We start from the raw sequence: 24,865 nt of genomic DNA on the forward strand, positions 1-24,865 counted from the left end.
GAACTTTCAGTAATATCACCTACGAACTGGGTCAGCGAAACACCAGCAAAGTCCGTGCTGAAGGTGAGGAATGGGGGTGTGGTGAGGCTCACACATGCCAACTGCCACTGCAAGACCACACCTCTGAGCTTGTGGGGGGCAAAGACTGACCCCAAGGATTGCACAATGGACACAAGGAAACCAGGGAGATTCTTGGCTTATGCTTTTTGCTGTTACTCAGAATCACGATTGCTACAAGACAGCTTAGTTAAACAGGGGGCTATATTTTTGGAAAAAAGGAAGTTAATAATGGACTGATCCTCTGAATGAATCATCATTGGGAGGAAAAACTCTAGAATCTACCAGCCTGTAAGGGTTGGCAGATTCGGAATATTCCTTTTCGGAGCATTAGGAGACAAACCAGTACTAGAGGAATGAGATACAAATTAGGGAGACATTGTAAAGAAAAAAAAAAAAACCCATCTGCATGGAAACCCTGTTGTATTTTGGAAAGCTTCTAAGCTCACTAAAAGCAGTTTTATGCCAGAGTTAGCTTGTTCTCTCTACATCGTTTTCCTCCCTCCTTTCAACCCAATCCAATGTCTAACTCCTTTCCCCAAAGAGTAAGGTATCCATTTCCCTGCATCTCTGTATCAACTCAGCATCTGATGTGCTGTCACATTAATTTCTTTAAAGGAGAGAGGAGTCATGTCACTGGATTATAATATCACAGCCTGCACACTCTTACAAGAAACGTGAGTTCACAGAACAGGGAGGGAGGCCTCCCCAGCACACACACAGTGACACGGGCAGCGAGGGCGACACGTCACCACATCCAGCGGGAGAAACACACACAGCGCCACAGGCACGACACGAGACGGGGATGAGGCCACGGACAGCACAGACACGGAACTCTGCGTGTTGGGGTTAAACTTACAGGCACGGAAAGTGGTGGAGCAATCACTAACAGAGACAGAAGAAAGTGGGAAGGCTCTCTCAAGGGTGTCCACGTTACCACGCACACGGCCTGACATGCACGAGCAGTCACGCTCAGAACGTCCGCAATCAAAACAACATGCTCGTCTCATTCTCTTGTAGATGGACATCTTGGCTATAACCACAGGGGTCGGATGGGAGGAGAGGAAGAGCGGTAGTTAATGGCAAAGTCACACACAGCGAGGCAGCTGGAAGGGAGCTGGAGGGATTGAACACAGGTCTTAGTTCACATTAACAGTCTTGACCCAGAAAAAATAAAATGCAGAGAGACTGTTGGTAACAGTTTGGTTGTACATCGAAAAGAGCAGAGGAAGTATCAGTGGCCTGTAGAGTCCTCCAAGGTTGCTGCGTATTAGTTTTCTCCCCTATGTAAAGCAAGTGACCACATGAAGGGCATCGCTGATGACAATAGTGTTGTTGGATAAGAAGCAGCACATGTTAGAGACAGCAAAAATGCAACCAACATTTTTTTTCCCCTGGCACGATTAACACAGGAGGACAAAATATACACACAGCCAATCAATTAGTTCCTTACTGGGTGCAATGAATTGTTTTTTTTGCAAGATGCAAGAATATCTAGTATGTAGGCTTTCTAATTTCCATCCATTTCTGGGCATTAGGCAGAGGCCGGGACAAGCTTTCATCAAATTAGATGTGAAACGATTACATGTTAATATCGAATCTGAGGATGCCTCTGTTGAACTTCCCCAGAGTGAGTTTACGTGATGCCTACAGGAATTTAAATTTACTCTTGACAGAATAAATATCCAAATCTGTCCATGTAAGAAACGCAGCTACTCAAGGCAAACGCTGCATATCTGACATTAAAAGCATTTCACAAACAAGAAATCACCAGAAGCATATGAGATGTTGGTCTGCTGGAACGCGCTAAGCCACTCATGGGTGTATTTTCTGCTTACAGCTCAGAGAATTTGAAAATCCCATCTGCTTTTCTCTCCCCACCCACCAAAAATTCAGAAAGCTGTAGGGTTATTGGTTAATAATAATTTTTTCCTATACAGAAAATACTGGCCAGCATAGATGAGAAATTACAAAACATGAGATGAGAGAATAGATCCCATGTAAAACATCTTAACTGAGATCTGCATGAGGCCTTGATAGCTTGTGTTAAGCTACTATCACAGGTTCTGCACTGCCTGGGAATCCAACTTGAGCACTAACCTACAAAACTTGTTGGACCCCAGTTATAGTTCTCAAGGCCCTTCACCTCCACCCTTCCAGCCAATTTAGATTTCAGTATAATGAGAAGCTTTTGTACCTCATTTTGATGCTACAGCAGGCAAACATCATGACTCATCCTTAGCACATGCCTGCCTGCTCCTCTCACAAGATGGGAGAATTCATGTTTATTCCAAGCATCACAGCCAAATAGTCAGCTGGACTGGAGAGGTGTTATTCCCTGGGCCCATGAAAGTCATTTTTCCCCCATTTTTTTTTCTTGTGGAGAAATGGTTGCAGTCTTACTTTAAAATATGGCTAGTGGTTTTGCCCTCTTTGAATGTTACCGTCACTAGGAAGAGAGGTTTAAATCTCTCCAATGGGTCAAGTCCTGTTCTAAGACCTTTATGACTTGCCATCCAGTCTATTTGTCAAGCAGGGGGAACGTTATGATTGTGAGGAACAGGCACTGGGGGAGATGAATGAGAGATCTCTTCAGCAGCAACTCCATTCCTATGATCTTGGCTCACACTTCTAGCGACAGGTTCTGTTAGCATCCTAGCTAGTCTGTTGTTCAGGTCATCACCATGCAGCCCCAGCCCCGTTCGATGCGTCATTCCTGAGCTTAGCTTTTACAAAAGAAAACGGAAAAGAAAAAAAGAAAAAATTCCACTATAGCATTTGAATCAGAAGAATTTAGAAGGCACGGTATGATTGCCCAGACACCCCAAACAGCAGTTGTTGAAGTCAAGAAAGGGAAAACAGTCTTCGGTGGAAGACATGAAAATCAAGTTATTTTAAATGCATCCAGATCTGCTGTCCAACTCACAGACCACTTGCTTGTTTTTTCCTTCTCAGTTCTTTTACTGGAAATACTGACTTGTTATTTACACAGAGGAGGGAAACGAAGATGATTTTTTGTTTCACTGTAGATAAATTGTTTTGAAAAAAAATTTTAATCAAATGCTGTAGCAGAAGAGAAGCCCATCAAACTCTGAAATGCTATGCTTCTCATTAGCAACAGTGCCTGGTTTTCGTTTTCATACTGCCATTTTGGGTTCATACACAGTAATAGACTCTGACACATTTATAGGCAAAAAAAGTTCTTATATGTATACCGTCTTTAAGGACAAGGGGAGGGAGGAGGGGGTGGAATAACTTTTGAAATGATTTTGTCAGGGGTAAACCCATCATAATGGGTGATTGAAACCTCCTACTTGATAAGGGTTCAAGAGGAAACACAAACTTCAAATCAGTGCCTCTCGGGGACTGTTTGCAATTGTTACTGTTGGCTCTTCTGGAGACCATGCATTGTTCTAAATTTCATAGTGTTAGCATGCAGGAACAGGCTGAAACTGGTAATCAAAGCAGCAAAAAGGAAAAAAAAAAAAAAAAAAAAAAACTTTTGCTATAAGAAGATTAAATGTTAATTGTCAGCACTCACATTCCAAAGCAGCATATGCATAAGAAAGAAAACATGCTATTTCTTGTCATTCCTTCCCAGTCATCAGTTTTACAGTCACACCAAATCCAAAATAGAAATCTCAGGAGACAAAGAAGCACCACCACACACACACACACACACAAATCAGCAAGAGTGGTCAATGAGAGGCTCAAAGACAAGACAGAAACAGTTAAAAATGATTGAGCCCCACACGCTGATAAACCTTTGTGAATTACAGCATCTAGACCAAGGTGCCACCAATTAGGAGGTTGGCACTTTTGCTTTACTTCTCAAATAGTCCATTTTCACTGATCCCCCATCAGGTGTCTTCACCCATATACTTCTGGGTCCACTTTCTTAAAAGATAAGGCCCATTCTGACCTCCTACTGGTGATTGTGATCCATCGAGCTTGAAGGATGCTATGTCCCAGCCAGGAAGAACCTTCCACTGGGCCATGTTATGAGTCACAAATAGGCTCTTTAATTAAAAATGGATGAGGATGTGTCTCTCTGGTAGTAGCCGTTCCAGGAGAAGTATATGCTCCGTGTGTAAAATTATACTTTCAAGTCGTAAAATAAAATTATATCAAAATTAAGTCATGGATCTCCAACTTTAGAAAACACTGTCCCTCAACCTCCTTGACTCTCTCTCTCCTTCCTAATCCTGCATTTTTGTTTTAGTGAATCGAAGCTGTTCAGAATTAGCTGGTGTTTTTTATTTCCATGTCTCCATGATTGTTTCCTCTTTTAGAGCTGATGTAGGTTCGAAGGTTAATTTCAGATATCAGAGTGCCACTTAAAACTCCCAAGGTTAGGTTTCAAAGGGCAATTGTGAAAGTTTCAGTATTTATTTAAAACAGAAGTTAAGTTTCCTATCTACTCCCTGGCCACATAGAGTGCCCTCTCTCCTCTGGTGTTTGCTGATTTTCTTTTTTTATCTAGTCACCTAATGCTCTCTTCCCCAATTGCTATCCTCAGAAAAGGGAGTTTTCCACAGGATCTCAATGGTAATGCTAAGTAGACCTGTAAGGACATCTAGTGGATTCGTATGGAAGAGCAGCTAGTTAACAGACCACCCGAACAAGCTGGGTGAAGATGCTGCGTGCCTCTAAGAATTGAACCCTGCAGTGTCATTTCAACTCAACGGCTTCTCCCAATCCACAGATTTTTAAGGGAGAGCCAGGATGAAAGCCAGAGATGTTCCAGGACATGGTCCTAGAGTGGTCAAAAGTGGCAGTTTGCGTGAGCCGTGCAGTCAGTCGCAGCCCGTAGAGCAGGACTGCTTCGGCACCAGCTGGCTGGGTCTCCTTAGAGCCCTGTGGTAGCTTCCTGAGACAGGGAACAGACAAGAAGAGTACATCGCGGAGCAGTGTCCATGATGCAGCTACATGTCATTCCATTTCAGCATTCTCGGAACTTTATGCTCAATTAACTGTCCCCATCGGATGGCTTAACTCTGGGAATGCAGAGAAATATAAGCCCCTGGAGACTCCGTTTTCCCTTTGGCCCACATCATAAGGTTCTTGTTCTTGAACTAGTGCCACAGATTCAAAGAGGTTATGTGGTTGCCAAGAATTAGACCCTAGGTCTCACCTTTCTCCCCAAGAACTCTGTCCTAGCAGTTTTACAATTTGAGAAAAAGCTTTTATGTCCTTTCCTTCACCACGATGAAGTGCATATTCATCCAATACTTCCATTATGACTTCCTAGTGCTATTTTTAGAGACAAAAGTATTTTCCTCATGGACATCATCAAAGCTGTTTACTCAAGTGTTGAAAACTGGAAGATTTCTCAGACATACTCTTGGACAACTTTTCTTATACATGCAAAGGTCTTGATCATGAGAAAGGAAACCTGTAGAGAAGGGGCTGCTGTAGATTAGCTTAGTTACTGCTCTTTCCTTGTGTCAAGCTGACAGTCAGTTGTCAAGTTCAGGTTCTCTGCTGGTTAGCCCTTCAGAGCCAAGCTTGGAATGGAAGAGGGAGTTGGATTCCATCCCGTTCTCACACCATCTGCCTCCTGAATCAGCAACCAAATTGTCAGCCAATTTCCAATTGTAGAATCTTAATTTCCAGGGTGGGCTGGAAGGGGCAGGAAAAGCAGTGCTGGACTAAAAGCCTCAGGTGGAGTTTTCCAACTGCTGGGAAAAAATATTTTAGGTTTCAAATGGAGCAATTCGAGGCAAGACTGGAGTGGAAGAAAAAACAAAACAAAAACCTGCTCTTCAATTCAGACTGCAATTTCATGTTTAAAATCAGGAAGGCTGAACTCTAGAACTGCTCTTCATATGCTTGGCAGCAACTAAAATTTTAAGTCAAAATATTCATGGAAGAAAAAGTCCATTGAGGTGTAAGACAGAGGCATATGTTTGATGGAACAATGGGAATCCGAGAGCATTCTTTCAAGTCCTATAAAAGGGGAGTGATGTCTTCTCCTGGTGAAATTCTCCAAATAGCTTCTGGAGGGAAAAGACCTTCCCAGGTAGTTTTCCAGGAATGGAAAGAAGGGAACAAAAAAGCTGGTTAAGGACAGCAGCAGAGAGCATACTGAACTAGTAGGGTGATCCTGCCCTTAACGCTGCACTGTGGCTGGAGAAGACAGAAGGATTTGGCACTACTAGCGTTGTCTGCAGACTGACACCACGGCTTCCCTCCACTAGATACAGCAGGCAGCTTGGCAGGAAGGAAAGCCATCCATGTCTTCAACCCATTTTTCAAGATGTTCTGCAGAAAAAGGGAGCCACAGAGTCAATTCTGGCAGAATTTTGCCCCAAATTGAAGGTCACTTTTGTTCTGTTGGTACATAGAGTGTACCATACCCTGATACGACTAGCCCAAACCAGATGACCAACTTTCTTCTTCTTCTTCTGCAAAGGAGTAAGAGAGAACCAGGTGCAGAAACAGCTTCTCCACATTCCAGGGCTGCTGTGCTGAACTGGTCTATAGGTTGGGTCTCTTGTACACGAGTAAAGATGGATGCTTGTTGCTGGTGCCATGGAAAGCAGCACTCTTCTAAGGCATACACGGAAACACTGGCCTAAAAGGTCCTCATCAATTGCCACATCTTGCTGGGAGAGATGGTCCGATTCCTTGAGTAACATAGGGCTCAAAGACTTACATTTACTCATCCAGGCGGGCTTCTACACAGCTCATTAATAAAATGGAACATACTCTCTGAACCATCCCTTTCTGCCTTAAACAAGTAAGCAGATCTTGCAAGATGTCTAGGTATACAGGAACTAGGTATGTCCTAGTGGGTATTGCTGAGGGAGAAATTTTAGTTTAAAGCAAACGTATTTCACAGACTATAGAAAATAATTACCACTATGGAAATACTTGTCTCCAGTATGGCAATTTAGGTACTTACAGTCCCAAAGCTGGGTGTCCAATTAATTCTCTCTCAAGCACTTACTCGTGTAGAGAGGCATGTATGGTGTAGTAAATACATCACTCTCTCTATATCTCTATGCTTATATATAAAAATGTACATTTTTACATATAAAGTATTGGTACTTATCATATATATATATCACAACATGGGAATATATATGTAGCATATGTGTTTCCCTCAGGATAGGAATTCAAGCTTAATAGCAGAGGAGACCAAGTATAATTTATCAAAGGCAAGCATGACAATGACCCCCAATTGATGAGGCATCTAGAGCTAGTGGTAATTACCTCAGCCGACTCAGTGTCTCCTCAAGGTCCCTGAGACAAGGCCTTCAAGAGAAACACTGTTGTCAAGGTCTTATTTTCAAGTGGAAAAATAAGACAATGCCAGAAGCTGGCAAGAGGTTGGCAGGGAGGGGGGGCATGGGGGGCAATGGAGGGGGTGGGAGGTGGATGAACAGAGAGGGGTTCCCTGCTCGCAGGGTTCTTTAGCTCCAGGCTACTCTGCAGACCGAGTTGGGGCATGATGTCACTGCTACATGCAACATGAATACCAAAAGAAAAAAGAAACTGCAACTGCACAGAAAATAAAAGAAGTATCTCTTCTAGAGAAAGACAGGGGGAATTGGACTCTGGGCTGCTGGGAACCCGTTTTACTCACAATATATCACTACCAGTGTGCAGTTAAAATAGAGTAGGGGCCGTATTCCAAGGCAGCAAAGAGAAAAAAAATAAATCAAAAATACGTCAATGATTAGAAGTTAAAGAAAATTCCTTCAAAACACAGCAATTTAGAACATGATTTGTCCCCAAGGAGTCCACCTTTTGGCAAACTTTGAGAAGCTGGGGGAGAAAAAAGGAAATCATTAGACTGGATTTGTTACACAGAAAAAGAAAATGAGTAAATAGCAGATTCTGAGAACTTGCTCCTTGGCCAGACAGCTGAATTTGACTCTCTTCCTGGATGGAGAACTATGAAAAAATGGGAAAGAATGCAAAAGTTAAACTATACTACCACAAAATTTCCAGAAACAGAGGGTCCACACTCAGTATTTCTCCAGGTAGTATGACACAAGACGGTTAAGACTGAATGAAGGTGAATGGGGATGTTGGGATGGGGTGGGGAGGTTTAAGAAAGGGAAAAGCGAGGTTGGGAGAGGAGGGTTAGAAAACCATAAAATCCAGTGATGTCATCAGCTCTGCCCTCCCAGAGACATATCATTCCAGGATGAATTATTAATACCTGGCCTGCCAGGTTTGGACAATGGAGCATGGGTCTGCTGCCCTCTCCAACTGAGGGTTACAGGCAATGTGTGTTCAAAGGCAGGAAACCACCTCAACTTGCATGCATTATCAAAACTTCTAGCTCCTTCTAACAGAAGTTTCTTTGCAACCCAAATCTATCTTCCCCAATTTCCTAACCTGCCCAGCAGGCCCAGGGAAGTTCACATTTAATCATTTATTTTATTCTCACCACCCTGCACACATATGCATCTGTATCCCACCCGCTGTAACATAGGCTGCTCTGGCCTTTTAATGAGGAAGAATGGTATGTGGACAGTTCTGACTGTCATCAAGCATCAGCCTCACAGCTGAAGGCCTCCAGGAGGCCCAAAAGGGGAGAAGGGCGCAGAGAGAGGGAGCGAGGCCCTATCTCACTGCTTGGCTCTGCAGGGACAGTCCTTTTGTAGCAGTCTGGGCCACCCTGAAGGATGGGAGATAGTTCGATTCACTAGCTGAACCAACGTTAAAGGTAGAATTATTTCAAACAATTACGTCCCTCTCTCTCCAGGATGAAGCTAAAGTCAGCTGCCGCTTGCTTGCCTGGAATCAAGATGGAAAAATATCCTAGAGTCCAAACCCTCATCTCCAGGGACTTTAAAAACCTGTCTGCTGGGTTCCACATCAGTGCCCAGTGAGGAACATGTCAGCATCCGAGCAGGAGTCAGAGACACTCGCTCATTCCCTGCCATTTCCATTCTCGCCTCTCTAGAGCCTGTTCTCTGTCTAGTCACCAGGGAGATTCTTTAAAACAAGAATTGATGATATCATTAACTTGCTTAAACTCTTGCAATGGCTGTATTTATTATAGGACTAAAATCCAAGTTTCTTCCCATGGCCCCTGCCTGACCTCATCTCCTACCACCCTCTCCCCGACCCAACCAGCCTCACTGGCCTTCCTGCCTTTGTTCAAACACCACCAACTTATCCCTGCCTCTGCCCATGCTGTTTACCTGGACTAGATCTCAGCTTTAGCATTATCTCCCAAGGAAGGCCTTCCAGAGCTTTCCAGCTAAAGCAGCATCCATACAAGATCCCTCACACCCTCAGGCAGTCTCCTCTCTCTTCAGAGCACCTCTCTGAAGGTATTTAATTATTTCTATGCTCACTGCTTATCTCCATTCACTAGAGTGAAGGCTCCAGGAGGGCAGGGACTGTCTTGTTCACTGCTCCCCCCCGGCACCAAGAATAGTGCCTTGCACAAAGAAGGCACTCAAACACATGTGAATGACCGACAGGCAAGTGAAAGGAGCCTTGCCATTTCACTGATGCCCCATGGGGCCAGGTTCAGTGGCAAGTACCTGGTCAAGGGTTATTGGCATTAATGCTCTCCTGCATTCCCCAAACCCCTCCACTACATGGGTTTTCTGACAAGGGTTCGCCCTATTACACGTGTTCCTCTCTCATGTACTTCTGCTTGGCATGTTGTGTTCCTTCTGATGGAAGTGGTCCAGGCGATGCCTGGTCAGCTCAGCTGTGTTTCTGTGTTTCCAACCAACCGAGCTGAGCTGAGTGGGTACACTGCTCAATGGCCTTTTGAGTTATGGAGTGTGGGGGACTGGATGAGAAGTGAGTTTGCTCTGTGTCTCCACAAGATTTTAGATGCTCTTCCTGGTAGGCTGCCGGAATTAGAGAATTCTTAGGCCCCCAAGAAGTTAGAAGTATGGATATTCAGCACGGTGAGGTGTCAGAGATGGGTGAAGGAGACCCATGTGTTAGGTCAGTGGACCGAAGCTGCCCCAAGCTTGGGAACCAGCCCTAGAATATTTCTGAAGAAACGTCTCTAGACTAAGAGTGCTTCCCATGAGCATTTGCCACAAGATTGACACAAGCCCATGTGCATGCTTGTGAAAAAGTATTTTGTGGGGTGATCTTTTATAATTGGATTCTTACTCTTCAGATCCAAGATCACTCACCTTGCCCTTCTCTCTTACAAAAAAGACCAGGGAATAACATCAAGAGAGGTCTTCAGGTGAGCCTGAGCCCCTGTCTGTCGGATCTGTGTGATCTCATCAATCTCATCCTCCCACTAAACTTGGAGCCTCACTTTCCTCTTTCTGTAAAATGGGATTAATAATCCTGCTGTCAACTATGCAGGGTTATGCTGAAGAAGGTAATAATGATCGTAAAGAGCTCAAGGGCTCTGGAAATATTAAAATTACCACAGGAAGGAAGGAATCACTATTGCTGTTTTCTCCAGGGTTGTGAACAACTTCAATTAGACAATGCAATATAATGACTGCAAGCTTCACTTGAAGTCCTAGTGCTTTAGGTCAAGAGTTCACCATCCACCATTCCTGATTTACCATACCCTCCTCAAGAAGTCCCACTGGCTGCTCTATAAGGAGTTTGAGACAAGATAGGCCAGCAGCCTATACATCCCAAAGAGTAAGGTGTTTGAGATTTGGTCATCAGGCAATGGCATATAAAGTCCATTGGTGATGACCAAGTTCTTCCCTTGGGCTAGTCTGAGGGTATCAAAACTAAAACCTCTGACCTCTGGTAACCAATCCAGCAAGGATTCCAAGTGGGAAGAGAATCAGCTCCCAAATCCTCAGACTCAGTTTCCCTTTAACCCTAGCACAGCCACCTTTACACTTGAGAGCCCCTAATCCACTGAAAAATCACCATGCAAAAACACTCCCTCCTCCAGGGCCTTGGCTGCTCTCCATCTCAAACATAGATCACGTTTACTGTGTTTGATGGGCACAGCTACCTAGGCATCCCTTTAGAGTCAAGAAGTGGGGATTAGGCATGAGGCTCACACCAAGGTGTTGATGGTGGCGATTTTCCATCCTCTGCTCTGATCAAGTGAGGACAAGTATTTATTTCATGTCTCTTTAAACTGTGGGGTGAAACATAAACATATTCAAGAACCCTCTTGATGTTTAGTGTTTCTTTAAAAAGAAAAGGAGAAGGGAAATGAATTGGGGAAAAAGAGGAAGGAGAGAGGGAGGGAAGGGGGAAAGAAACACTACTTACGCCGTTTGCAGCCGCATTTTTTTATCCTTTTGGGATCCGTGATGTCATCATGACAGGCCTTGCAGTAAAAAAATGCCCTGGAGAGAGAGAATGGAAAAACTGACACGTTTCATAATCCACCCAAGTGAAATGAGGACCACATTTCCTCCACCATGGTGCCAAATTAATGAAACACGCCAGCACTAATTTCCTTTAATCTTCTGAAAGGTTTAGACATTCATAGACGGAAATGTTTGTTGCAAGACCATTTACTTCAAACACAGGATTCTGCAATTTGAGTTAGTGCTTCTTTTCATAAACTTTTATTTGAAAAGGAGCTGGGAGAGGGTTTGCTGACGTGACACACCACGTCTGCCCTCCCCTCTTTCATTTTGGAGAACAGTCCTCAATGCCACTCATCAGAACACTTGGGCAACCAGCTCTGGGCCCTCGGTGGGAGGTTAAATACATCCCTGACATCCTCATGGTCTGATCAAACAGGTATTAAAAAGGCACAAGGATGGCATTCCTGAGTCAAAAATATCAGCCTTGTCACTTTGAAAGCATGTTCTCTTGTCAGCCAAGGTAAGCAAGGTTAAAGAAGAAGGGAAAGTCATGGGGGTCCTCTGTCAAATTCCTTCTGGGAATTCACAGCCCATATTTACTCCCAAACAGGCTGGACCCACTCCCACACTCTCTGGACCTGAGAATACTGCATCAATGAAGGTTTTCTTCTTACTAAGGAGCATAGTTCATTTGACCCAGGGATGGGTTGGGCAGAGGGTGTTATAGGGTTGGGGTAGAGGACTAAACCTGGGTAGAAAGAAGGAGACCCACAGGCAGCAATCAACAAGAAAATCCCCTCATGTGACTCAAGTGTCAATATATGATTACAAGGTGCATTGGCTGTGTTGGAGATATTCTGGATGAGACAAAGCAAGGTCACTGGAGCACTGTTTAAAATGTACAGGGCCTGGAAGAACAGCACTGGGAAGGGGCGTGGGTACTGTGATAGTGATAAAATTTACCGGAACAACCTTCTGAATAAGGAGACTAACAAAATTTCTGGCTCACCACCTTCATCACTCCCAACATGCAACTGAATGCCAAGGATAAACATGGTCTTTCCTTGACCTAGGCTATAAAGAAATAAACACATTTCTTGACCATGTTATTCTCGGTTCCTTTTTGTTTTTCATAGGACTTCATTTATAGATGGCACTGGCTGGAAACCAACTTTAAGACTTTGGGATCTGGAAGAGATTGTGTAGATCTTGCAGCCAAAGTCCCTGGGACTCAGTGTCCTCATCTGTAAATCGAGGAGGTTGTCATGATCTGCGCAAAGTCATCCTGTCTAGACCTTAGCCGACTCCAGGACTTCTAAAGTCAAGCCCAGAGCTCTTTCTACCCTAGCAGCTCAGCCACTGCTTAAAATGCCAGTTCTCAACCATCTTGCAAAAAAAAAAAAGAAAAGTTAGCGGATTGCTTGCCTGAGTGACAGTGTGGCTAAGAACCCAATCAGTGATGACTTGCCTTGAAAGGGGAAGGACAGGAAAGGAGGAAGCAATTTTTCTTTCACTTCCCTTGGACATTTTCTCTCCCATTTGATGTTTCTACACATAATAATAATTGTAACAAAAATGCATTTACAGAGCACAGATTATAGCTCAGGAGCTGTTTTAAACCTGTTATAAGCATTAACACATTTAACATACTTGATTCTCAAGCAATCCTTTGAAAGAGATATGATTATTATCTCTGAATTACAGGTAAGGAAACTGAAGTACACAGAGGTTAAGTGGCCTGCCCAAGGTCACACAGAGGAGTAGCAGAGCCAGGATTCGAATTCACACAGTCTAGTGCCAGAGCCCAAGGTCTTAACACAGCTCCACTAAAGAGACGTGAGAATAGATGACCAAAAAGGTAAAGTATGATTATTTCATGCATTAAAGCTGGATTCTGAAAATGAAATATGCAAAGGGCCCGACATGTAAACTTAATGAGTGAAATGGGGGGTGGAGGGGCCTGTGGTGACCTGAAGACGTACCCCCCCCCCTGCCCCACCCACCAACCGAAGAGGGCAGAGTATCTAAGCTCCAGCTGATTCTTGCTAAGAGGCACTTCTCTGCACTTCCCCACCCATCTCTGCCTCCCATGCTCACCTGGCAAAGCCCTGCCCCTCTCTACAGCTGTACCCAAGCAGCTGAGCCTTGCTGGGGAAAGGAACACACCTCTGTGCCAACTGGTTTCACTTTAAAATCCATGGTTGTGCATGCCAGGGACCTTTTCACACTTCTCGGGATCCCCCACCTCGTACCTCCTCCTCCCATGTCAACTCTCTCTCTTCTCCTCACCACTCCCTCTCCTCCTCACCCCACCCCTTCTCCAGTTGGTGACCTTGCCCCATCTATCATCAAGACCAGATCTGCATCCTGCAAAGCTGGCCTTTAGGGTCTCCTTGTCCTCAGGCTTCCTGTGTGTTTGGCTAATGGGAGGGGCTGGGAGGAGACTGGAGGGTGAAAAGTGGTAGGAAATGGCAGTGATGAGATTCCTTTACTGAAGGACCCACCTCCTGCCAAGCAGTGTTTCCTTCACAACCTTTCTCACCACGTTCTGACAGCCCTCCTTTGAGTCTGCAGATCCAGAGCTGAGAGTGGCTCCCATCTGTTGTGAGCTCCGGGGTGCTTTGTCATCCCTTGCTAGTTTTCCTTAACTCTGTGTCCATAGCTTTACGTGGTCCCTTCATAAAACTCTCCTTCCTTTTCCCATTTAAGCATGTCATTTGTTTCTGGCCAGGACCCTCACTGATATAGCAGCCACCCAAATGCACATCTCCAGCCCTCACTTTTTCCCAGAATGCCAGAATCTTAGGTCCCACTGGCTGTATGACATCTCCATGTGTATGTTTAGTGTGTATTGCCTACTTATCCTAGTCCAGATAGAATTCTTAATTTCCTGCCACCCTGAACTTGCTCCTTTCCCAGTTTACCCTATCTTGGTAAGATGGAGCCATCATCCCCCCCAGCAGTGTAAGTTCCAGATCTAGGCTCCATTCTTGATTCCTCTTTTTCCTCTCACTTCTTATATCCTTATATCATCAGAGGGTCTTACAGACTCTGTAAAATGTATTCTGAATTGGTCTCACTTCTCTCCACCTCTACTCACCAATGGAGCCAAAATTATCCTTTCCCACCTAAACCATGCAGCAGCCCCCAAGTCCATGGGCCTCCTCTCCCCCACCCCCACTACCTCCCATTCTCTACCATGCAGATGGAAACACCTTTTAATACGTCGCCTCCAGCTTAAGACCATCCATGATTCCATGTAATAACACAGCCTCTGTATAAAGTCCTATGGAATCCAGCCCCCACTGTTCCAACAACATCTCACCCACTTTCTCCCCCTCAGTTCCCCAAACACGACAAAATTGTTACCACCATGTCTCCTCTTCCCTTCTGATCCCTGTTCAATGGATTCTTTTTCATCACCTCCACTCAAATATCTCTCCCTCAGAGCAGCCATCACTTACCGGCAATCTAAATCAGTGACAGTTACATTAATTCTTTGCATCATGAACAAACAAAAGTGCAATTCTCTCCTCCCTAGAATGTGAGCCCATGAAAGCAGTGTCTCCTTCCCACTGTTCACCACTGCTTCCCTGGCACCTAGTACAGACTGTTCTCAAAAGCGAGTGACCTGCAGATGTTTGATGAATGAAGGAGTAAGATAATGCTTGGAGGGTTTCAACCCTCTTTCGTAAAGCACTACATCAGAAAGTTTCTCTGAGCTACAATCCATTAACTTTTTCCCAACACTTTTTTGCAACAGAGGGTGCAAACTCAACACTAGATCATCATAATCTACTTTTCCATTTTACAAAATTTGTTTAGTTTCCTGCAAACCTCCAATGTCCTTTCTGTGGTTTTCAATCCCCTAACTGACAGCATTTGCTCTTGACACATCACACACCACGGAAAATTACAGGCTGGTGTCGAGGCTGATTGTGTCAGCATGTATTTGTGAACACCATAAAGCACTGAGATGAGACATATTGTACTCCTTAACACAGGAGGTAATTTGTTTTTTGGACTGCCTGGTATTTGCGACATTCATTAGTGAGAGATGCAATAGGAAATAGAATTACCCAAATAGGAGCTTCATGTTATACTTGCTATCTGGGAGGTACGTGTGATCAATGGTGCGCCGTGCTCCCAGCCCCCTCATGCACAGTGCTGAATTTCCAGCTGTTGTGTCTTGTGTCTGGTCAGGGGATCAACCTTCTCTCCCAGAAGACCAGGAGGGGCTTCAGTCCCAGTTAGCCTCACTTTCCTCTTGCAGGTGACCCCAGTTTGGGGGGTACTTCTGGAAAAGGTGAGGCTCTATGAACTGGATAAGGAGCTTTTCCTCTTTCACCTGAATAATGACAACCCTTTCCCAATTTGCAGAAGTAAATTTAAGTCATTAGATACCTCAGTCTCAAGGATTTTTTTCTTTAGCTTCTACACCCCATTTTTTTTTCCTGAGGTTTTTTTTGTTTTTTTTTTTTTTGCGGCGGGGGGGGGGGGGGGGGGCTGTACCACAAGGTATGCGGGCTGTTAGTTCCCCAACCTGGGATTGAACCCATGCCCCCTGCATTGGGAGCATGGAGTCTTAATCACTGGACCACCAGAGAAGTCCCCCTAAAAGCTTTAATAACTAGTAGGGCTAATTTTTAAGAGAGGATGAAGAGGAATAAAATAAGTGTCAGTTGTCAAATCTCACAGGTCTGTGCTCAGCATGGCAGGTTCACCTCTTGGCAAATAAGAATGTAAGCTCTGGAATGGGACTTACTGGTTTTAAACCCTGGCCTTATGACCCAGTAGCCATGTGGCTTTGAGCAAGTTAATTAACTAATCTGCGCCTTAGTTTCCTCACATGTAAATGTCAGTAGTAATGCTCCCTGTCTCACAGTCTGTTGAGAGGATTAAATGAGTTCACCAATGTCTGCTATCTGGAACTTGGAACACAGCTGGAGCACATGGAACTCTGCAAACGAATTTGCTAGTATTTCTAACTGTGGTCAAAAATTTCCTTAGAAAAGGAAAGACCAGTTCCACTTGGGCTCTGCTATTTGCTTATATGCTGCATGGCCTTGTACAAATCATTTGTCTCAATTTCACAGATGAGGAAACTGAAGCCTGGAGAATTTCAGAAGACCAACCTCACCAGGTTATTTTGAGGACTAGAAACAAGGACTGTAGAATACCCAGCACCAGCCTGACTTTGAATAGGAGGTCACTGGATGAAGACAATGTTCTTACGCTAAGTCGTTTCTGACTCTCTGTGACCCTATGGACTGTAGATCACCAGCCTCCTGTGTCCATGGGACTCTTTTAGGCAAGAATACTGCACTGGGTTGCCATTTCCTCCTCCAAGAGATTTTCCCAATCCAGGGATCAAACCTGTGTCTGCTTTTTTTGGCAGGCAGATTCTTTGCCACTGAGCCCCTAGGAAGCCTAGTGAAGACAATAGGCTTAATATAAAAATGACACACCTGAACAATTCATCATTTATTTAAGATATTTTATGTAACATTGTCCTTGAGCTGAGTGACCTTTCTGACCATCTGAGTCACATTTTTCTTTTAGTAAATTTTTTCTAGTTCACAGGCTAAAATCAAATATAACAATACTCCATGGTATTCTGCAGAAAGTCCTATGATTTCCTGGGCTGTTTAAACAGGTTTGAGAATATGAACAAAAGTATCGTGAAACACTGAGGCCAATGAAATCCTGGATTGTACCTACAGAGGCTTAAGATTAAACCTGACAAAGTCAGCCACTCATCCAGAAAGGCCACCAATAGAAATATAGCCAGTTTGGCATTTCATCTGAAATTAATCCAAACTTTTTTGAGATTCCATTTGACACTTAAAGTAGAAAATGGAGACTTCTCAAGCAAATTTGCCTGGATAATGTTAAGAGCACTAGATGAAGGGCCATTGTTCTATGTTGTCCTGGGTCATCAGGAATTAGGATGATCTTGAACAATCGCTTAATCTCCCTGAGACTCACTTTCTTCACTTGGAAAATGCAAGACCAGATATCTAGGGTCTCCCAGGTCTAAAATGTTATTATTCTAATTCAAAGGTATGGAACTCATTGTGTGATGAGGAGTCCATGAAAGCATGCCAAAGCACAATCTCTTTTTCCTAAGGTTCAGCAGCATTTGATGGAAACAGACATGTTAAGCACTTCTGGGGTTAGGGCCCAGTACACCTGAAAGCAAATCTCAGTGCCTGGAGATAGGTACAGCTGAGCCAAAAACGAAGGCAAGTGAAAATAAACTCTTACCTTTTAACTTCTTTGGCATCACTTGCGATGAAAAATCCTAAAGTACCTTCTTGGATCTTAAGATGGTTTCCAGGATTAATTAATATACTGCTCAGTGAAACAAAAACAAACAAAAAGACATAGTTATGAGGTCATGTTCTGAAGAAAACCTTAAAGACTACACCATATTGTTAACTTTATAGGGGGCCCACTAGTCTAATGCTTTCCCCAAAGATTTTGTCTAGAGCCTGATCTCCACGGCCCTACACATTTAATTGGATGATGCCATCATAAAGTTCTGCTGCCAGGTTCCCAGGCTGGCATACTCCAGTTGCAGATATCAAAGCAAATCCAGATTTTAGGGCTGAGTTTGTACAATGGGATTGCCATGGGCTTCTGGTTTGAGGCAAAGTTCCTAATCATGTATTGTTTTGGAAATTACTGTTGATGGTCAGTGTTGAGTGTTATTGGTCTAACAGAGCTATGACTACACTGATTTTCCATTAGATGGCAGGGTATTAATGGGACCCCTATATGCATACAGAAACATACATGTATACACACTACACATTACTACAGGGAATGGTACGGGATGCCTGTAACCAACGTAGAAGCAAACAGCATATCTGCATAACGTTGATACGGACCTGGAAGTGGATTCCATTGCAGCCTAGGTAGAAAGAATTGCATCTACCCTGACAATGAGAAAAAAAAAAAATGCCAGCAATTGGAAATACTTAGTGATTCCAGTCTGCTGTTTACAAAAATGTATGGGAGTGTTTGAATAACGTATGTGTCTAGTATATCCTGATTGGGGCCAACTTGTAATTAGAAAAAACAAATGCAAATTATCCCTAAAAACAACTTCCCCCATGGGGGAAGTATAAACCTAAATATACACTGTCCTATTTCAAAGTTGTATAAATAGATTAACTGACCAAGCTGTGTTTGGACTGACAGAGAGATAAATGTATCCTAATCTAATAAATGGATGAAACAAACAAACTTAACTGTCTTCAGATCAAAAGCAGAATACAGACTATTTTACATAGAGACAGAGATGAGGCTTTGAGCTTAAGGGACACAGAATTGAGGCATTGTAAATACAGCACTAGATACCACAGAGTTATTTTTTGATCTGAAAAGTTGGTGTTTATGGTAATAGATGTCTGGAATCAGGCTAAAGGAACTCCTCAACTGTCTAAAACAATCAAAACGGAGGATGGCATTTAAGACGTCATCTTTTACTGCTGGTAAAACCATTCCAGAAAAGTGCCGTGGACAGCACAGCAATGCATCTGTAGCAAGGCAGGAAGGACCCAGGTGAACTTTGGAGAACACAGAGCAGATCATTATTGCAAAATGTTTGTGGTCACAGAAGCATCGATTATTACCAATAACAAGACCTGACAGGAGGAAACCGATCCTGTGAGATCACTGTGATTAACACTAAATGATAGCAAGTGTCTATGAAGATTTGAGTGTTCTGCCCTAGAACCACAGGCAACAGTGAGATTCCTCACCAGTCAGGAAGCAGCAGGTCACACTAAAGCACAGTTTGCAAGGGGCAGGAGCTCCATACAGGCACCTCCTGAACACACCCTTCAGCCACTCTTCACCTTGGTTTAGCAGCCCTCTGACTTTTCACCATTATAGAGGAAGAGGGTCAGAGCTTATCACAGTTTCGATGGGTCCCTATTTCAAAGTCAATTAAATGGGATGTTTTAGAAAAGCAGAAGGCTGGATTTTGCACACTTTCTTATCCTCATGACTGTGCTGTATGGCAGTGCTCCCGTGCCCTAGTTCTGCAATAAGAAACTGGGTCCAAATTCCAACCCCACCATTCAGTTACTGTCTGATTTTGGGCAAGTTACTAATCCTCCCTAGAACTCAACTTCCTCACATACAAGATGAAGATAAGCATAGTCTATGTTACTTTTTTCAAAGGATTAAGGGAGATGATGCATAGAAAGCTAATGTATATTACGGTTTTTTTTATTATTGCAAAAAAAGCCAAAAGTGTATTTCATTTTTAATGAAATCATCACTTTAGCTGGCCCCATAGAATGGAACATAGAACTTCATGCCAAAATACCTTGCCCATAATTATATAAAGTTATTATAGAGAGAAGAATTGTACACTCCAGAATAATATATAGGAATATACATGAAAATTCTGAGTCCTTCTGGAGTTTAAAGGAACTAATTCCTTGAAGTTGAATAAGCCTACATTTTGATGTGTATTCATATAAGGATGTAAAAGAAGCTTCTGAGTGAAAAAGAAATCTTATCGCAGTTTTAACAATGCAATTCAAAAGGGGAAATTTGACACTCATCAATGTCTAGGTGACATGTAGGAGCAAAACAAGCCTCACACAAACCCTGTTTCGTTTTTTTTTTTTTTTTTTTTGCATCATATGCTTCATTAATTGCACTCCAGTGATCAAGCCCATTGTGTCACGGTTCTTATCAATGGAAAGTTTCTTTTCATTTCCTTTGTTCTTTAGCAACAGTGAATAAGAATTGGCGTACAGTGAGGATTTGGGACTGTCATGCTGGAGACAGCAGGTTGAGATAATTTATTACAGCCTTCAAGATTGCTTTAGTCAAGTCAGTGTGGCGGAGAGGAAAGATTTTGGGCACTGATGAAAGGCACATTGGTGTTCAAATCTCAGCTTCGATGCCTGTGTTGGTTAAGGGAATAGGTGTGTGTGTCGGACAGCCGAGCTCAGGTCCTGGCCTTGGGCACGGATGGGCTGATAAACCTCTCTCCTCATCTGTAAAATGGGGGGAATAATCACTAGCTTACAGTGTCACAAAGAGAATTAAAGTACGTACCATACATACTATGTGCTGAGGGGTCACAAAGCAGGTCCTTAATACACGGTCACTATTATTAGTAAGCAAGGTAATGACAACAACTAAACAAGAGCTAGACAATCTCTCAGAGCATCACTGCTCTCCGTTTGATCTTTGGTGCTAATAAACTACCTAGGAGGCATCTTACTGGCACTAGAAGACCTCTCTACTGACTGAGATATCCAAAGCATTTTTATCCCCATGCCATACCTGGAGATGGGCTCATCTGAACTGGCTTTTGGCTGCACAGTGGACTAGCCCCCTGTTCTTTAAATCTTACGACTGACTGTGTAAGGCACTGTAAGCACCTCCAAGGGCATCAGTGACCATGTGATTCTAGGATGCCCTCTTGTTCTCTTTTGGACAGGAGGGGAGGCTTCACATTATCTCTGTGTGAGATTCAAGGCTGCATCATTTGCAGTATCCTGCTCAGGCTAAGGCAGCCTTCTGGGTGGGACTCAAAAGACTGAGCTCAGTTCTTGAGAATAATGAAGAAAAGACATCCAGATACACAAAGAAGTTTGTTGTGCTGGATTCCACTCATAGATTTAAGGGTTGGGTAAAGAAGCATGTGCCCCTGATTTCAGGGGATCATGGCATATAATACTTCCTATGTAAGGGTACAGAGTTTCAAAGTCTCTTTAAGGAAAACTATTACTCTTTTTGATATTTTAGACAGTGAGTCTTCTATCCACATTCCAAATCTAGAAAGTTTAAATCTATTAAATCCTCCTCTCTTTCAAACTATAAAAAGATAAGGATCCTAGACAGAAGTAACTTTTTTTCCTGCCAAATGCTTGCTACCCTTAGAATATGCTATTGACCTTCTAATGGGAATATGTAAATCTTTCCAAAGATCTTTGATCTCAAAAGATGTTAAGTTTGTTTGGCTTTTATGACTGCCAAAAGTCTCCCTCCCTGTGCCTCACTTTAAATCAGCTTTTGCTCCAATTTTGTCTAATTCACTAGCTTATCAGAGATAAACTTCAAGATGTGTCATGTGAAGAATCAAGGAAATCTCTAAGAAAAAAAAGCCTATATATCAATTAGCAGAATTCCAATAGGGACATCTTCTTGGCAGGGGTGGACTTTTTCTTAATTCAAGGAACTATAAATGATCTTTTTTTTCTATGACCTTGTTAATTCCAACTGAAAACATTCAGTAACAGCTGGAGGCAAAGGGCTGGTGTGATCCCTTCCCCAAGGATTCTTACTCTCTCTCTCTTTTTCCTAGGTTTGTATCTAGACTTATTTTTTGGTTCCTTATACACTCCATGGAGCAAATATTTATTTTCTGTAGGGAAACCATAATTAAATAAAAGACTGAAAACCATAATCCTATTTTATTTACTTTTATAAGCAAGTTTCTCATAGCAATCAGCTTAAAGCCCTGCCTGCAATAGGCACATTTCAACTCTCCTGAATGAATGAAAACCATAAGCAGTGGCCTCAGTTACAGAAGTGTCTCCTTCCTTCTCCAATAAAGAGAAAGGTAGTCACAGATGTTCTTCCAAAGACCAAGCGGCAGTTCTCACCAGTTGGGCCTATCAAAGGAGTGACCACACTCCTGGGGATTTGGGGCTTGACAGCAAAATGATTTGTTCCCTTTCTCCACCACTTACGCATAACAACTGGGAAACATCTAGTTATCCCTTCTTCAATCATCATAAACTTTACTTCGTCGCTATTTTTGGAGACAACCAAGGATTAGTCATTCAACTGAAACAAATTTCTTTAAAGCGAACTTTTTATCCATCATGGATAAATATGACAGGTGTGTATTTCTCTCCTCCCTCCCCTCAATTTTGATAGGAGTAGCGTACCATTCCCTGAGCAATTACAAAAATATCAGTCACATGAGAAAACAGTTTGTACTTGATAACATGGTAATTATATCTGTGTCTAGCAAGCTAATGGGACTTCATGAACTAGAGCAAAAAGATAAGGACCATCTAGCACTTTAGTTCACGCTGTGCCCAGATGAATCATGCCACTGGGGAGTGATCTTTCTGACCACACAAGGTCACAGAGATTGCTATTAGGTGGGACTTGGTTTGACCAGTGGTTGCCCTGCAGTTTATGGGCTATGTTCAGGCACAGCCTAAAGAAACCCCAAATCACAAATCTTATTGCCTTTCTGGAACTTTTCATTTCTTCTTGGGTTTAAAATATATTCTGCTAGAGTCCCATACAACTGGACACATGCATTTTTCCTATAAAATATATGGAAGGGCACGGTGTGTATCCCATGCTTCAATATGTTTGAGCCCAATTCACTCACACAGAGACAGTATCATAAAGATTGCTCCCAGCTGGCCACACTCAAATGACCACCTCTGTGGTCTGCCAATGACAGAGGCAAGGACTTGTTTAGCCTGAATCCATCTCAGCAATTTTAGAAATGTCATTTTAAAATCTATTTTGCACATAAGGAAAACAGTAGCCATATGGGATGGGAAAAAGAGTTCATTTGGGAAGGACCATGCTGGATATTTGGTTCTGGGAGCAAACCATGTCACTTTCTGATACACTTCAGGACAAGTCATGCCTATATCACAACATGCCTCACCACAAGATAAAAGGGCTCAAAGGCCAAAAGCCAACAGCAGAGGTGCAACCACTGTGGACCTTTGAAGATGCAAAGTGTTGCAGTAACTTCTTGCAGTTGGATCATATCAATAATACCAAACTGACAGGAAGCCACCTCTACTCAAGAAAATCACAGAAGAATCTGATTTTGGAAAAAGTGTCAGATAGTTACACACACACACACACACACACACACACAATTACAAACAAAAACACATGACAGTGACTACAACCACAGAACAAAACAACTCTAGAGAAGATGAACAAGGAGGCGTCTCAATAGTATGTTTCAACAACACTGTCTTTGAGAAAGCAACACTGCAAATATTAACCCAAAGAGTTGGGGGGAAAAAAATCTATCGATGAGGATTTGGTCATGCTTCGTGCAACATAAAACAGCAGCAAAACAGGGTGAGGTCACATGGTGGAAATTGAGATATATCATATTAAGAAATATGCCCAAACACACTGGGAAGAAAGAGAAACACGAGTTCATCTCAATAAACAGTACTCATTCAGTAAATCAAATGTGACGACCTGGCAATTGAGTAGCAGCATTCTAAGTCTGTACTGAGTACTGGCCCAGGGAGAAAGTACGTCAAATGTTACCATCAAAATTAGCATAAGGAAAGAGAGTTAAGTGTAAGGGCTTGGTCTCTGTTTTGTGGACAAAAGGACACACATTTGTCTCTACAAACTGGAAGCCAGACACAGGGCGGAGGAGGTCACTGGGAATGTGGATGTGGTATGCAGACAAACGGCACCAAAACACATGAAGACAGGACAGAAACAGACACCAAGGGCTGGAGAGAAGCGTTCTCCTTTGTCAACTCTACTAGCATTTGTTCCCATCGCTGGTGCCATGACTGAAAACAGGATTGGGCCTTTGTTTTGTGTAGGTTTCCTGCAAAGAAGTTAGTGCATGATCCAAAAGAATCAACAAATCAAACAAGAAAAGCAATATGCTACTTTCAGTTTTTATGGACTCTGGTTGGAGAGAGGTTTGTATATAAAAACACATATATACACACACATATATATGTATATACGGGGCTAGACAAGGGAATGAGATTATATATATGTATACACATATATATAATCTCTATCTTCCTGAATTCTTGGCAAAGGGTTAGTCCTGTGGTTAGACGTGAAGACGGAGGGTGCAAGTTGGGAGGAAAGTTAACGAAGAGAGCATACCGCTTTCGGCTTCTGCAAAACGACAAGAAAAGAATTGAAAATCAAACAATTGGATAATCAATTGACTGACACCAGAAGGAAAGAAGGAATAAAACCTTTGTTTCAAGTTATTTGAAGGATGCATGTGAAAACAAGGTTTTCTGGCAAAGCATGGGAACAGTATCATGGGGGTGAAACAGCAACAAAGGAGGCAGTTCACACAGGTCAGAGGCACGGGGTAGGGGCGGAAAAGAGAAGTGCGGGGGCGGTCCTCTGAATTTTAACACCCAGTCACTTAGGAAATGGGAGAGGAAGGCAAATGGGACATTTTTAAATGGAGAACAAAATCAAAATGATTATCTCAGGAAGGGTCAGAAGCTCAGTCCTTTTTAACACGGATATTGTGTTTGAGTCCTGTGTTTTCTCGGAGGCATGATCCACATTCCCTCCAACACACCTTTTTCCACAAGAACCAATGTGCTTCCACACTGAGACCAAGCCACGTTTGAGGATTAAAGCTGGCAGCTATACACAGAAAGCTAAACCCAGGTCTTACCAGTTCTTTTCTCCCTCTTCTGAAAAAGGAAATCCTAAAAGCTCTCTGTATGTACAAATATGGCTTTGTTGAAAACATCTCTGATTTGTGAATTAATTGAAGCATCTATCAAATAAAAGATTGTGCCTTCAGGGAGAGCACTGTG

General features: G+C 43.0%; 1 protein-coding gene across 4 annotated transcripts in view; it reads right to left on the reverse strand.

Annotated features, from left to right (window-relative positions):
• Nucleotides 1-24,865, reverse strand: part of KCNMA1 (potassium calcium-activated channel subfamily M alpha 1) — a 755,545-nt gene that overhangs the window by 135,106 nt on the left and 595,574 nt on the right. For all 4 annotated transcript variants that reach the window (XM_061161908.1, XM_061161907.1, XM_061161903.1 and 1 more), the window contains exons 17-18: nt 17,562-17,648; nt 11,251-11,327 (exon numbers count right to left, since the gene is read on the reverse strand). In XM_061161908.1, the coding sequence (XP_061017891.1) occupies nt 11,251-11,327; nt 17,562-17,648 (164 nt within the window). The remainder of the gene's footprint in view (nt 1-11,250; nt 11,328-17,561; nt 17,649-24,865) is intronic.

The sequence above is a fragment of the Dama dama genome, chromosome 15 (genome assembly GCF_033118175.1).
Source record: "Dama dama isolate Ldn47 chromosome 15, ASM3311817v1, whole genome shotgun sequence".
NCBI lineage: Eukaryota > Metazoa > Chordata > Mammalia > Artiodactyla > Cervidae > Dama > Dama dama.